The sequence below is a fragment of the Toxotes jaculatrix genome, chromosome 3, assembly GCF_017976425.1.
Source record: "Toxotes jaculatrix isolate fToxJac2 chromosome 3, fToxJac2.pri, whole genome shotgun sequence".
Lineage (NCBI taxonomy): Eukaryota > Metazoa > Chordata > Actinopteri > Toxotidae > Toxotes > Toxotes jaculatrix.
In genome coordinates, this window is record NC_054396.1 from 26,573,028 (window position 1) to 26,586,179 (window position 13,152).

The 13,152-nt window shown below is 44.2% G+C and overlaps 2 protein-coding genes across 2 annotated transcripts; one reads left to right on the forward strand and one right to left on the reverse strand.

Annotated features, from left to right (window-relative positions):
• Positions 1 to 848: 848 nt before the first annotated feature.
• LOC121179494 (bromo and FHA domain-containing protein DDB_G0267958-like) lies at positions 849 to 6,331 on the forward strand. Its single transcript, XM_041034382.1, has 7 exons — positions 849 to 1,799; positions 1,913 to 2,080; positions 2,182 to 2,360; positions 2,509 to 2,749; positions 3,661 to 3,972; positions 5,079 to 5,142; positions 6,276 to 6,331. Exons 1-7 carry the CDS (start codon positions 1,149 to 1,151, stop codon positions 6,329 to 6,331), a joined length of 1,671 nt encoding a protein of 556 aa, XP_040890316.1. The 5' UTR covers positions 849 to 1,148.
• A 478-nt stretch (positions 6,332 to 6,809) lies between these two features.
• On the reverse strand, positions 6,810 to 12,321 carry pdhb (pyruvate dehydrogenase E1 subunit beta). The gene is made up of 11 exons (XM_041034772.1): positions 12,249 to 12,321; positions 12,092 to 12,151; positions 11,373 to 11,480; positions 10,592 to 10,654; positions 10,352 to 10,387; positions 9,921 to 10,111; positions 9,698 to 9,792; positions 9,045 to 9,155; positions 8,821 to 8,912; positions 8,594 to 8,735; positions 6,810 to 8,143 (listed from the first exon to the last, which is right to left on the reverse strand). Exons 1-11 carry the CDS (start codon positions 12,285 to 12,287, stop codon positions 7,998 to 8,000), a joined length of 1,083 nt encoding a protein of 360 aa, XP_040890706.1. The 5' UTR covers positions 12,288 to 12,321; the 3' UTR covers positions 6,810 to 7,997.
• Positions 12,322 to 13,152: the final 831 nt, after the last annotated feature.

A 13,152-nucleotide genomic window follows, 5' to 3' on the forward strand; every position in this document is an offset into this window, starting at 1 on the left:
TCCCCCCAAAAGCCTTTGATAAAGTTTGATTATTTACATTTTGTTTGGTTAGTTATAGCTTATCCATAATTTAAATTAAATCCACCTGTAAATGTTATTGTCCAAGAGCAGCACACACCACTTCACATCAGTGGGACGGAGATAGAGAGGGTGAAAACCTTCAAATTCCTCGGGACCTACATCAGTGAGGACTTAACCTGGACTCACAACTGTCACCACCTTGTGAAGAAAGCAGAGCAGAGACTGTTCTTCTTGAGAAAGCTGAAATTCGGCATGTCACCCAGAATCCTCAGCAATTCCTACAGATGCTCAGTGGAAAGTGTCGTAACCAGCTCCATCACGGTGCGGCGCGGAGCCAGCTCTGCTCAGGACAGCAAGGCTCTGCAGAGAGTGATAAAGACTGCACAGCACATCTCTGTGGACATTTACACCAGCAGAGTCGTCAGGAGGGCCCACAGCATCATAAAGGACAATTCACACCCACAGCACAGTCTTTTCACCCTCTTCAGGGAGGCGTTACAGGAGTGTGAGAACAAGAACAACTAGGCTCCTCAACAGCTTCTACCCACAAGCCATCAGACTCTTGTATACAGAAAGACCCCCCCCCCCCCCCCCCCCCCACCGTCCACACACACTGATAGATATCTCATAGATATTTGAAGAAAGACTTTTTTTAATGTATATCTTCTGCAGGGGTTGTATTTATTTATTTATCAGAATGTATCAGAATGTATGTCCACTGCCCAAGGACTTCTGCTCACAACTACAACTACCTCCCACCACCTGGGGGCAGCAGCAGCAGCAGCCTGTCCATTCGCAGAAACAGGAAACTATTTTGTTTATCAGCGACCACGTCCTGTTGGCCACGGCTCCTCTGTGTTTTCCATCTGGTCCGCAGACATTTCTTCTAAAAACCTGTTTCTTTTTTTTAACTGCGTCGCTTTCTAATATTCAGGAAACTTTGCTGCACGCGTCCCGAGGAGTTTTACTGCGACACGTCTGTGCGGAGGTCCCGGTGTTTGCTCTGGCGGGCTCCAGCGTTAGCCTGTAGCTCCAAACCCGCCGCTCTGAACCGCGATGACAGTGGACAGAGTTTTTCTTTCTGCGTATTTCGACTGTTGACCCAAACCGGAGATCCTCCGTTCGACATGGCGAGCGAAAACACCGACACCAACGCGGGGAACGACGAGGAAACCGGCCCTCCATCCGAGACAAACGAGCACGATTATGCCCACACCGCGGATAGTAACTTCACTCCCACAGAGGCGTCCACTTTCTCCGGTGCGCTGCCGGGCGATGGCGGAGTCACCGCGCAGGAAAGCTTTACTGCACCGGCTGAACAGGAGCAGAGCACGTCGGGGCAGCACGCCGCCTCTCTGCCGGTAGAGCTTCCCGAACCCGCCGTGGGTGCGGAGGTGGATTGCCCCGGTGGAAATGATGTGGAAGCGCCTTCGCCGCCACCACAGACCGACGAGGACGCCCAGAAGACCGCAGCATCTGAACTTGCCACTACCGCCTCCCCCGCCATGCAGCGATGTGGCCGCCGGCGTCCCAAGCGGCCGGAGGACAGGAACTGCTCCTGCTGCAAGTGTGAGTTTGAGCGGCAGGGTCGAAGCTTCAACCGGAGGGCGGTGTACACCTTCACCACCCCGGAGACTGTGCACTGGGCCTTCCCGGAATCCGTGGTGCATGAGAAGTCCTTCCTATGCGAGACCTGTGCGCAGGTCATCCGGAGCAAATGCAAGCGCAAACAGACCGGGAAGCGGTCTCTGTGGCTGAAACCGCCTGCCCCTAAACAGGTGTGTGTGTGTGTGTGTGCGTGTGTGTGACCGATACTGTCGTTTGGGACTCTTAAAAAAGTTTGGAGTAACGTTTTCTCTTTGTGTCCTTCATGTTGGTTTGGTGACTACAGTCAGATGGGAGAGACAAGAAGAAGAAAGGCCGCAGGATGGGCAAGAAGAGCAAAGCAGCTTTGCTGGTCAGCAAGTCCTGCTACAAGGCTGCTTTCAAAATGCTCTGGTCCGCTAAAGGTGCCAGGAAGCCCATGATGGAGTTCTGGAGTAAGCAGTTAAAAGAGGAGGTGAGGATGGGTACACTTGTCAGTCAGGATGAATTGCTTTAGTCTTCAGAACTGGCTCTTGTATTTTTTAATTGCTGTGTGTGTTTCCTGTTACGGTGCAGATGAAGGTGCTGTCGCGGCAGGCAGATAGTCCCTTTCATCAGAAGGTGTCTAACAGGAAGCCGCTGTCGTCCTTCCCCTGGCGACGATGTCTGAACTGGGCCCAGGACAAAGCTCCACTTGTCCTCACCTGCCTCCGCTCGCTCTTCCCCAACATCAACGCCCTCTCCAAGAGCAGCCAGTAAGTTTGAGTTCACACAGTCCACAGATCTTTAACGTGGGTCATGGGCCGGAAAAGTTAAGGAATCAAACCACGTCCGCGGATCGGAAGCTGACCAGATGTGGGTCGGTGGTCTGATGAGCATCTGTTCTGTTTTTTTGTGTGGCAGCCAGCTGTCAGAGGAACAGGCCCAAACACTGTTAGAGCGCCGGGCTGTGGTGGCACTCTCCATCCCGCTCTTCACCAGGAACATCTGGAAGAACAATTTCCTGCAGGCTGCTCTGGGGGCTGAGCTCCGACTGCAGGGCTGCTCCGGCTCCGCCCTCGACGCCCTCAACACCATGGGACTGTGTCAAAACAAAGACACTGTCAGGTTACTGCTGCACAGGCTCCGCAACGGCAAGAAGACTGTGAGTATCAAGATCAGTGGTGCTGGTTGTTCAAGGCGCAAAACTAACTTGTCACGCAGACATCGGCTGCAGACAGAAATTCTAACATGTTTGCACAATTCATATGTCACAGTCAATAAATTCAATAAAACAATAACAGAAGAAGAGAGTGGAAGGATTGTTTAGAACACAATCACCAATATTATTTCATTTTTCTGTGCAATGTACTTGAGATTTTTTTACCTCATCAGGACACTAAAAAAGTAGTAAAATGAACCAGTCTCAGAATGGAACATCGACCTTTGGTTGAACTGCTCGCACCTCACAGTCACATGCAGCCGATTGGACATTTCTTACCAATGAAGGGTCACAAACTGATGCATTAGGCTTGAAGTCAGAGGCTGATTTCTCTTACTAAATTATATCCATCTGGATAGAAGGTTCTGTAATCCACATTACTCTAAAAAGTAAACAGATAAATATATACATACAATACAATCATATCAATGAAGGAACATAATAATCATAAGATCCGTCAATAACAAACATAATCGTTAGTTGTATCCTTACTGACAACGAAGAGCTGAGACTGAAACACCTGAATCTGTAGCTGCCCTCTGCTTCATGAAGATGTGTTTGGCTTCAGCAGGCAGCTGTTTACAGAGAGAAAGCTCAGATTGTTAGAGACCAAAAAAATCAAGAGATCAGATAAAATTAATGCTGGACTTACATTCATCAGACGGACACATGCAGGACTCCAGATGAATGATAATTCATCACATGCTCTGTAACTGCCGGATGCATAAATAAGATGCTAATTTACAGGTGTGTAATTATTGTTTTGGCCATGTGGGGGCGCCAGAGCAGCTGTTTTCTGTCAACAGTCCATGGTTTTGTCTCCTGTCTTAACTTTGTGCCTTGTTCTTTGTTAGCCAACACAGAACGGACGTCAAAGGATGAAGCTGAAACAAGAACAGATGAAAGGAGAACAGATGACAGATGTGGAGGAAGAGGATATTGAGGAGGAGGAGGAGGAGGAAGAAGAAGAGGAGGAAGAGGAGGAGGAGGAGGAAGTAGAGGATGACGAGGAAGATGAGGATGACGAGGAAGAGGCGGAGGAAATGGAGGTAGCAGTAGAGGAGGAAGAAGTGGAAGAGGAGGAGGTGCAGGACGGAGTGCAAGAGGAAGAAGAAGAGGATGATCAAGTAGCAGAGGAAAAAGAAGAGAAGAAGAGGAGGAAGAAGGCAAAGAAACAGAGGAAGGAGGAGAAGAGGAAGGAGAGAGGTAAACGAAAGGCGAAGGAGAGAGAGGAGGAAGAAGAGGAGGACGAAGATGAAGGGTCAGAGCAAAAGAAGAGGAGGGTGGTGGTGGTGAGGCTCGGCCTGCTGAAGGGACACTCAGAGGTCGGACGATCCGACCTATCAGCTCCCTAAGACTGTGTAGGCCCTGCCCACGAACTCAACAAGCCACAGCTCCAATCAGAGAGCAGGACAGATACCCCGCCCTCCAGAAAGGCATTCTGGAAATTGCAGTAGGTCAGTAACTTTAGAGGGAAACTGATGAAAGCTTTAAATTTTCATTTTTGTTACGTTAAAAAAAAAAAATCAGCTTGGGTCGGAAGTGAGTTCATTCGAGCCCAGAAAAGACAAAACTGCTCCACTGAAACTGAAACCAATAATAAAGCCACAGCTGATCAGTCACACGATTATCCGCATCGTTTTTACCCCTGATGGTCGCGCGTGTCAGATTAGCTAGATCTCAAATTCACGACCACTAATACAACTTCCTCTGTTGTTCAACCTTCCATATATACGATGGTAACGGCTTCCAGAAAAGATTTTTTTTTCTTTTACCATCTCATAGTTTCTTAGTAATTAATACTAGAAAGGAACTGATATGTAATTGTAAAATTTTTAAAAGGTTCCTGGACAGAACAGCCTAATTTGGTACTAACTATAGAGGCAATGGTAGAAAGGAGTGTCGTGTTGAGTTGGGGATAAAAGAAATTGGACATACTGTGATTAAAGTCGTAGTGGATCATTATATAGGTAAAAATTCAATTTAACAAGAAAATCAAATAAATGCGAATAAAGGTTTAATTCAAGAAAATTTTGTTATATTTTGAGAAAAATGTCAGTGTTTTGCTTTTCAAAAATATTTCCCTATAGTTTGTTCCAAATTGCAGTACCCACTTGGTGTGAACAGCACATGTAGGAAGTATGATGGGATAAGATGCCTGTTTTTGTTTTTGACTTTGTGGAGGCTGAACGACCCCAAACATGCCTTGAATAAATCCATCAGCCACTGATAAATCTGTAAAATGTTCAAATGTCTGACAGGTATGTTACAGATGAGAGACCGTCAGCAGGAATCTGTTCTGTTGTTAGTCTTTGTCCAGCTGCTGGATGATGGAGGTAAACCTCCATTAGGAGGTGAAAGCTGTTTTATTTTCCAATTCTGATCACAAACAGGTTTGCCTTTTTTTTTTAAACCCTGAACACTGTGGAAGTCTCAGGCTGTGTCTGTTTATAGTTTGAAGCTGTGCATTTCTTTTAAAAAACTGTGAGCTGAGGGGATGCACAGCTGGGTAAAGGAACGGGGGATTTATCGCTTTATTTTCTTGTTTATCGTTTGTTGGCTGCAGTGAACCCAACAGAACACATTCAAGGCTTCAGTGTGTTTGCTTGAAGCACGCTGAGGCCTTTATGCTGTGTTCACGTCATGTGGGAGATGTTAGAAAAGGGATTTATTCTTTCTGAACTGCAAGCGTTAATGTGATTAGACAACCCAAGACGGCTGCGATCACAGCGTTGGTTGTATGAGGATTAAAAATACTGTCCATTTACAATATAAAAACTATAATCAGTAAAAGAGACTAACAACAGATAACCACCTGTTTGAAGATATAATCAGGGTTTAAAGAAAAATCAGTTTTCTAATTTGTTGACACTAACGCTGTTTACATGTTGTAACTGACAATTACTGTAACTCCAGCATGACATGAACACACCATTACAGCTGAGGAGAAACATCAACAATCTCTTTCACAGAATCTGTTTTATGTGACACTATTTTATGGTCTGTAATTTCAGAATAATTTACTAAGCATTTAAAAAATCAAACGTAATTTGGTACTAATTATACTGGAAACAGACACTTTCAGTTGTTACACTTCCAGTTATTACTGAACTAGTCTTAGTATTTTAGCCAGGTCACATCGGGTCAGCTGAACATGGAGAACACAGCCCAGTTTTTTTTTCTATAGTTAGCACCACATTAAATACTACTTTTCAGGAGATAATTCCGAATTTAATGACTATAATAAAATAAAGCGTTGACGTGATCCTTTTCTGTTGTGTTCACTGAATAATTTCAGTTTGTTAGAACTTTTCTCTCTTGGACAGTAAATGTCAAAATGAAAGTTTCTGCATCGAGAGATGATCTTTGAGTTTGTCAGAGCTTCTTCAGTAAATGTTTTGGTTTTGTTTTTCACGTGTCTGAGTTGAGGGGGGCTGTGACGCATGTGTTTTCTGACTGTTGGTCTCAGATCTGATGTTCAGCCAGCTGAACCACCGCGAGTCTGATCCCCGCTGGTTCCTGTAAACGTTTGCCAATAAAAATGTTAAAGGCTTCACCTGGTCAGATCTCCAGCTGCCTCTTTTCTCTGTCAGCAACTCTGGTGTTACTTTTTTTGAGGTTAATTTCAGAATTTACTTGGTCTACAGGGAAGCGTTACATGGTTTCACTGGATCAGAGAGCTAAGAGCTAATTGGTGGTAAATTATACTAACTACAGAAATAAAGTAAGTTGAATAAAGTAGTTATAAAAAGCTCCACTTTGACCTGCTGCTAACACATTTGCATCAATATCAATAATCTAGCAATGTAACAAGTTTTCTCCACAAATTCTAAGTACATTTTATACCTTTAGAGTATTTTGACACTGTGGCATTAGCACGTCAGCAAAAATTCAGAATCCTTCTTCCATCACTGGTAGTAACTGGACCGTAGAGGCGTTAACCTGAATCATCAGAGAGGAGAAATAAAACAGTTAGTCTGGTGTGAAAGACTGAAGCAGCATGAAGGACTGAAAGGTTTTTATTTCTGTAACAGAGTCATTTACAGCAACAAAAACATCCACAGAGCTGCTGCAGCTACAATAAATATTTCTGACCACACTCCACCCCCAGGGCTCGGCTGCTTCATTCTTCTTCGCCGCTGCTTTTAGAGACAGACCGAGTTAAGTGCGAGGAATTAAGTTAAAGGACTGGACATTAATATGTTCTGGTGGTTAGAAATACATGAGAGAATATCAACAACACAACTACGGAGAGCACAAATGAGGCTTTGATCAGTGTGTGTGTCTAAATTTGAGAGCACTCAAGGATAAACTCTGCTCTGTTTACACCAAATGTTTCATCAGATTCTGAGTGCGTCTGTACTTTTCTCGTTTCTTTGGGGAAAGTTGGGTTTCTGTGAATAATATTATAAAAAATACAGTCTACACGTGCTCTAAATGAAAAGTGCCCTGAGATGACTTCTGTTATGATTTGGCACTATACAAATACAACTGACTTGGATAGTTTGGGGAACATTAGCATGTTTCAGAGTCAAATAAATAATGTAGACAAAATAAAATGTGGACTAAAGTCAGGAAAGTTCCTAATGTAGATGATGAAATATCTGATTCCATAACACTGTAAATAAGTTGAAGAGTCCGACTGAGCTTTTTACAGACTTTTGATACTTAACACTGATTGATATTTGATTCTTGTGACGCTTTTCGGTCAGTATTCAACAAGGGACGCTTAGCTCTAAACACAAAGTTCCTCTGCTGGGCTGAGGAAATTTAATTCACACAATTATTTTGACCCTACCTGCTCTCACACCTGTACACGGATCAAATCCTGACATTTTTTGTGCTCACTCAGCAGTTCTGTTGTCACATGTCACAGAAAACAGAAGTAGAGAAAAATCTACAGGATAGAGCAACTTTTATTTTGAAGCGGAGGAGCAGAGTTCGGTTAAGTCTGTAATCGAGTAACAGAGGCGACGACTTGACTGAACTCTGTGTCTCCATTGCTCTGGGTGCAGGTTAAACAGCTGTGCGTTTCATTGACCAACATCTGGCTGGACACTTTACAGTCTGGAGCAAAGAAAGTGTTTGGCTGTATTTACACAAGGTTAAAATATTTTACCAGAAGTTTTTAACCACCGTCTGTGTGAACATGACAGAGAGGACTCAGGTGGGGTTGTCCTGTGTGTGTGTCTCAGACGTTGAGGGTCTTTTTGACAGAGAAGATGATGTCTTTGATCTGCGGCAGGCTGTGGTCCTCCAGGATTTTGGCGTACGGCATGGGGATGTCAACGCCCGTCACCCTGGTGACCGGAGCGTCCAGGTAGTTAAAGGCCGGACCTACAAACACACACAGGGGTTAAAGGATTTTATTTCAGCGCTTTAAAACCCCCAAGTATTCTAAGCTAATTGCTGATGATGTTTTGCTTTGTAATCAAATATCTACACCTGTCAAAGCGTTAAGGAGGTGAAACACACATTTCTCTGAATATGAATATAAACCCCTTCACACAGACTTGGCACACACATTTATTACTGTGCTCTTTTCATTCAGGTGTTATTTTTAAAGTGCTCTTTCAGCTCCTGATGATGCAGGGACTTCCGGTTTACCTTGCTGACTACCTTCTGACTGGATACCATCGCTAAGACGTTCATAAAGTTTTAACATTGCAACCTGATCTGACAAATCATTAGTCTGAAATGAAGATTTACAGACGGTCTGAGGAGAGAGCAGGTAATTTTAGATTTTACATTCTCAGACAGCTGATGTGTCAGTCAGTCAGCTGTTACCTTCCATGATCTTGGCACAGATCTCAGCTCCGACGCCGAACTGAGGCCAGCCGCCCTCCACCGTCACCAGGTGGTTGGTCTTCATCACGCTGGTCTCAATACTCTCCACATCCATAGGACGGATGGTCCGCAGGTTGATCACCTGACGCACAGACAGAGAGGAAGTGGTTAAAAGACTCCTAAGCACAGGCCAACTGTGTCAGGAATTAATGGGTGTTTTCCTCTACCTCACACTCTATTCCCTCCTTGGCGAGGACGGCGGCGGCATCCAGGCAGTGACCAACAAATCGAGAGTGAGCAACCAAAGTAACGTGATTCCCTGAAACACAAAATCAGTGAAACAAGTCAGGTCTCCTGACACACTGCTGTTACTCAGGTTTTGAGGCCACGGAGGCTTCGATGGAGCCGCGTGGAGGTCTGTGTCCTGAGTGTCTGCGTCCATCAGTCTCACCTTGTCTCTCGATCTTGGCCTTGCCGATGGGAATGGTGAAGTCTTTGGACTGTGACTCCTCCGACATCTCGAAGGGAACGCCGTACATCAGCTCGTTCTCCAGGAACACCACTGTAACACACACACACACACACACACACACACATCGAAGCAGAGCTCAATGAAAACAGCCACAGACACTATTTACTCTTAGTCAAAACACGCATTCTGAATAGATCTTAAAGCTATCGTATATTTATTAAAGACTGAAATTCAACTGCTCAGACCTGAGGAGGTGGTTAGAAACACATTCCAGCCAAAGATGTAAGAAGTAAATGCAGCTGCTTCTCTGAGATGCATACATGAGCTTTGCTCCTCCCAGATGTAACTATGTCAGTCAGTGCTCTGAGGAAATAACCACTCACACGGTCTGTTCCCTGTGATCACAGCAGCTAACGTTACCCTGAAGTTACACTCAGGTAACACTCACTGAGTTTTGGGAGACGGTAAACAAAGAGCTGCAACAAATAGTTTGGTGCTTTGTCATTTCTATTAAGAAAGTGTAATAGAAAGCAACAGGTATTTGTTTAAAATACGACACGTAGAAAATATATGAGACAGTGAAAGAAACCGTGGGCAGGTGGCGCCACCGACAAAGGACCAGCGACGCTCACCGGGGTTGTCGTCTCTGATGGCTGATTTCAGAAGACCTCTGGCATCTTCTGAGTTCCAGGGACTAACAACCTTCAGACCTGGACAGTGAGCGTACCTGCAGACACAGACAATCGTCACACTGACTCCACTGACACCATTAAAGACTAATTTCTTTCTTTCTTTTTTTATAAACAAAGCTGCTATCACTGCTAACTGACTGTGCCGGTCTCTAAGTGAACGCACCAAGCAGCGAAGCACTGTGAGTGCTGTGCAGCGACACCCGCTGATGCCCCGTTAGGTCCTCTGAACACGATGGGCACCGGCTGCAGACCAGCTGACATGTAGTAGGTCTTAGCGGCAGAGTTGATGACCTGGTCGATGGCTTGCATGGAGAAGTTAAAGGTCATGAACTCACAGATGGGTCTCAGGCCGGCCTACAGGTAAACAACACATTAATACAGACAGCTTTCAAAAGAATATGAATTTAGTAGTATTTGTTTTGTATGACAATCTATGTAATTTTTCATTTCCCTGCAATAATAGTAGATGTCTTAACAGATCCAATTAGTTCCCTGTCACCAAAATCTGTCTTTTACTGTTACAATTATATTGTGTTCTCAGGGATTCATGTGTGTTAAAAGATTGTGTTTCAATATGGATGAACAGGAACTCACCATGGCAGCTCCGACTGCAATGCCGGCAAAGCCCATCTGCATCAGAGAGAGAGAGAGAGAGAGAGAGAGAGAGAGAGAGAGAGAGAGAGAGAGAGAGAGAGAGAGAGAGAGGGCACGTGAATCAGCTGGAAAATGTTTCCTGTGTTTTGATCTCACATAAAATAAAGCAAACACTGACAGAAGACTCTCAAAGAGCTGAACCAGTTTTATGTACAACAGGTCAGATATCAAGCGTCTCACCTCTGAGATCGGAGTGTCAATGATGCGTTTGTCTCCATACTTCTTCCACAGACCTCTGCTCACCTACACACAGATACACATTAAATTTAAATAAGTTTTTTGTGACCTTTTTCACACCACATACAACACACATTCATACCTTTTACAATCAGACGAGTCAAAGAATGAAGGAAAACCAACAGAGAATAAAAGGCCTGCAGTTATGGACGTCCATGAAATTATTAACATTTATCGCTTTTTTCATCAGTACTTTCCAACTGAATATAACAATAATATAGATTAATATTAACATGACTGAGAACAAACTTGACCGGGACCCAGAAAAATGGTCCTTCTTCAAGGGCTCAGTCGGTCTCTACCTGCAGTATCAGGTGTGTCTGAGTCAGGACCTCTCAATGACTCTCCCTCCCAACCTAAAGTAACCAGCTGTAGACTGATTCATCTTCAGAACAGCTAAATTGATTGTTTTGCGACTTTCATCATCTGATGATGAGAGTGCAGGCAGGGAGAGGCCGACTGAGCCAGTGAAGAAGAAAAAGTACTACTTTCAAATCCAACGGCTAACCCAGCACCTGTGGAAGAGGGGCTCCAAAAACCCAAACTCATGCACACTGAAGACACTGTCTATGCATCAAGGAAACAGCAGTGTTGCTGAGAGCAGACATCCAGCCCTGTCTCTGAGTGTCCCACATCAGGGCTCATTGCTGGCTGAGTAGCATCTCCGCAGAAACCGGTGACCTGAAACTGTCTTCATCCAGTGTCCTAATAAGGGCCTACTCACCTTGTAGGCTCCGTCATATTGAGCCACCTCCTCCCCCATGAGGAACACCCGCTCGTCCCTCTCCAGCTCCTCGTCCATTGCCTGGTTGAGGGCATCACGGACGGTCACCTGACAAGTTCAAGCCATCCTGTTAGTGAGGTCTGCCCACTTTGATTTATTACAAAATGAACTGATGCATGGAGCTTTGTCTATGCATCTGCCCACATTACACCTTAGGCCACGTGAAGAAACACTTTTGCAGCTTGATACATCACTAACAGTGTCCAGACATCGAGCATCCATCATGTCCAAATTTAACTACGTTTAAATTAGTATGTAAACGTTTCAAATGAACCATAAACACACGGAGGTTTGGTGGTGGCTGGGTATTAAAGGTGGCGCAATAATTTAGTCCACACTGACTGCTGTTGTGCTGACCGTGGGAAAAGTTTTGAAAACATGAACTCAGTTTTGAAAAAAGCGTGTTAACGACTGTAACAGCTGCAACTGATTAAACACCTGGGAAAATCATAGGTGATCACAGGGTTGACATAATGAGTCCGGACAATAGCGGCAATGTTAATATTATACATATATGTGGCACCCAGTCGGACTGGATGAGGACTTGTAATAACAACTGTGCTTTGTCATTGAACTCTGAAGTTAAAACTATATAAAAAAAAAACAAGCAGCTGGAGTGTTTGCTGTGGCTAACGTTAGCCTATTAGCTGCTAACTGACCTGCACTGCGGCCGGAGCGCTCTTGTGAAACCCCCGCCGCCGCAGAGCCGACACGGCATTCTGTAGAAAGACAGACAGCCAACATTACCGACATTACACATCGTTCAAAACCAGACTGAAACGAAGACATATGAAATATTTCTCAAAGATGCCATACTTTTCCTGAGCGGAGAAAGCACCTCAGGGACGCCGCCATCTTCAACCTGTCCTCTGCCGGAGAAAAGGCGGGGACTCCGCTGAGGTCAGTAGATTTCGACCAATCAGCACTGCGGTTTACGTGTAGGTTGGGCCGCGTGACGATACAAAGCCAATCACAGCAGTCGACTGTAGACGGAGGCGGGAGAAACAGCAAGAAAAAAATCCAAGGACACTGCAGCGCTGTCATTGGGTATGGAAGACCAAAGCCGCCAATAATAATTTAAAAAAGATTTAATGTTAGAAAATAGAAATGTAAAAATTCTGAATTAATGATTTTTTAAAAATCATAATATCATGTATACAACTATATGCACTTCCACATCTTAAACAGGCATGAAACTCTCTTAAATCATCACTACAAACAATGGCCTTCAAAAATATTTAGTTCCTTGGTAAAATGTCAAAGGTCCAAGTTACTGTACATAAAAAGTCTTAAATATAGAGTGTCAAGGTGAAACCAGAACCTATGGAAAAATTACTGAAAGACAGTGTTACTGATTTTCAGAAACCTGTTGTTTGGAGCAAGAAGCTTATGAACAATAAGGTTTGTTACTACAAATTTAGAAATTTAATAATGTTAAAAGCTAAACCTGAAAAGGTTCCTGTTGGGATTTGAATGGATTCAGATTTCATGGGAGAATTTGGTGCTGGATTCAGATTTGAGAAATGCTATAGGACGCCAGCCTACTGCAGCTGGTGACACGGTGTTTTTGGACCGGGAACATATTTAGGCATTTCAAATCTTCCAAAGATCTGCGGTGTGTAAAAAAGTATTTTTTAAAAATAAATACTACTTAGTCACAATTTTCCTAAACCGTTTTTATTCAAATGTTCATTTGGTTGATACAGTTACCAGTTCATCC

Bases quoted from the DNA above. Each gene is read 5' to 3' on its own strand.
- LOC121179494 (XM_041034382.1), top strand. From the start codon at position 1,149: ATGGCGAGCGAAAACACCGACACCAACGCGGGGAACGACGAGGAAACC. The intron at 1,800-1,912 runs GTGTGTGTGTGT...TGGTGACTACAG, and splicing joins AACCGCCTGCCCCTAAACAG to TCAGATGGGAGAGACAAGAA. The intron at 5,143-6,275 runs GTAAACCTCCAT...TGTTGGTCTCAG, and splicing joins CCAGCTGCTGGATGATGGAG to ATCTGATGTTCAGCCAGCTG.
- pdhb (XM_041034772.1), bottom strand. From the start codon at position 12,287: ATGGCGGCGTCCCTGAGGTGCTTTCTCCGCTCAGGAAAA. The intron at 10,388-10,591 runs GTGAGACGCTTG...TCTCTGATGCAG, and splicing joins TTGACACTCCGATCTCAGAG to ATGGGCTTTGCCGGCATTGC. The intron at 9,793-9,920 runs GTGCGTTCACTT...CTGTGTCTGCAG, and splicing joins TCACAGTGCTTCGCTGCTTG to GTACGCTCACTGTCCAGGTC.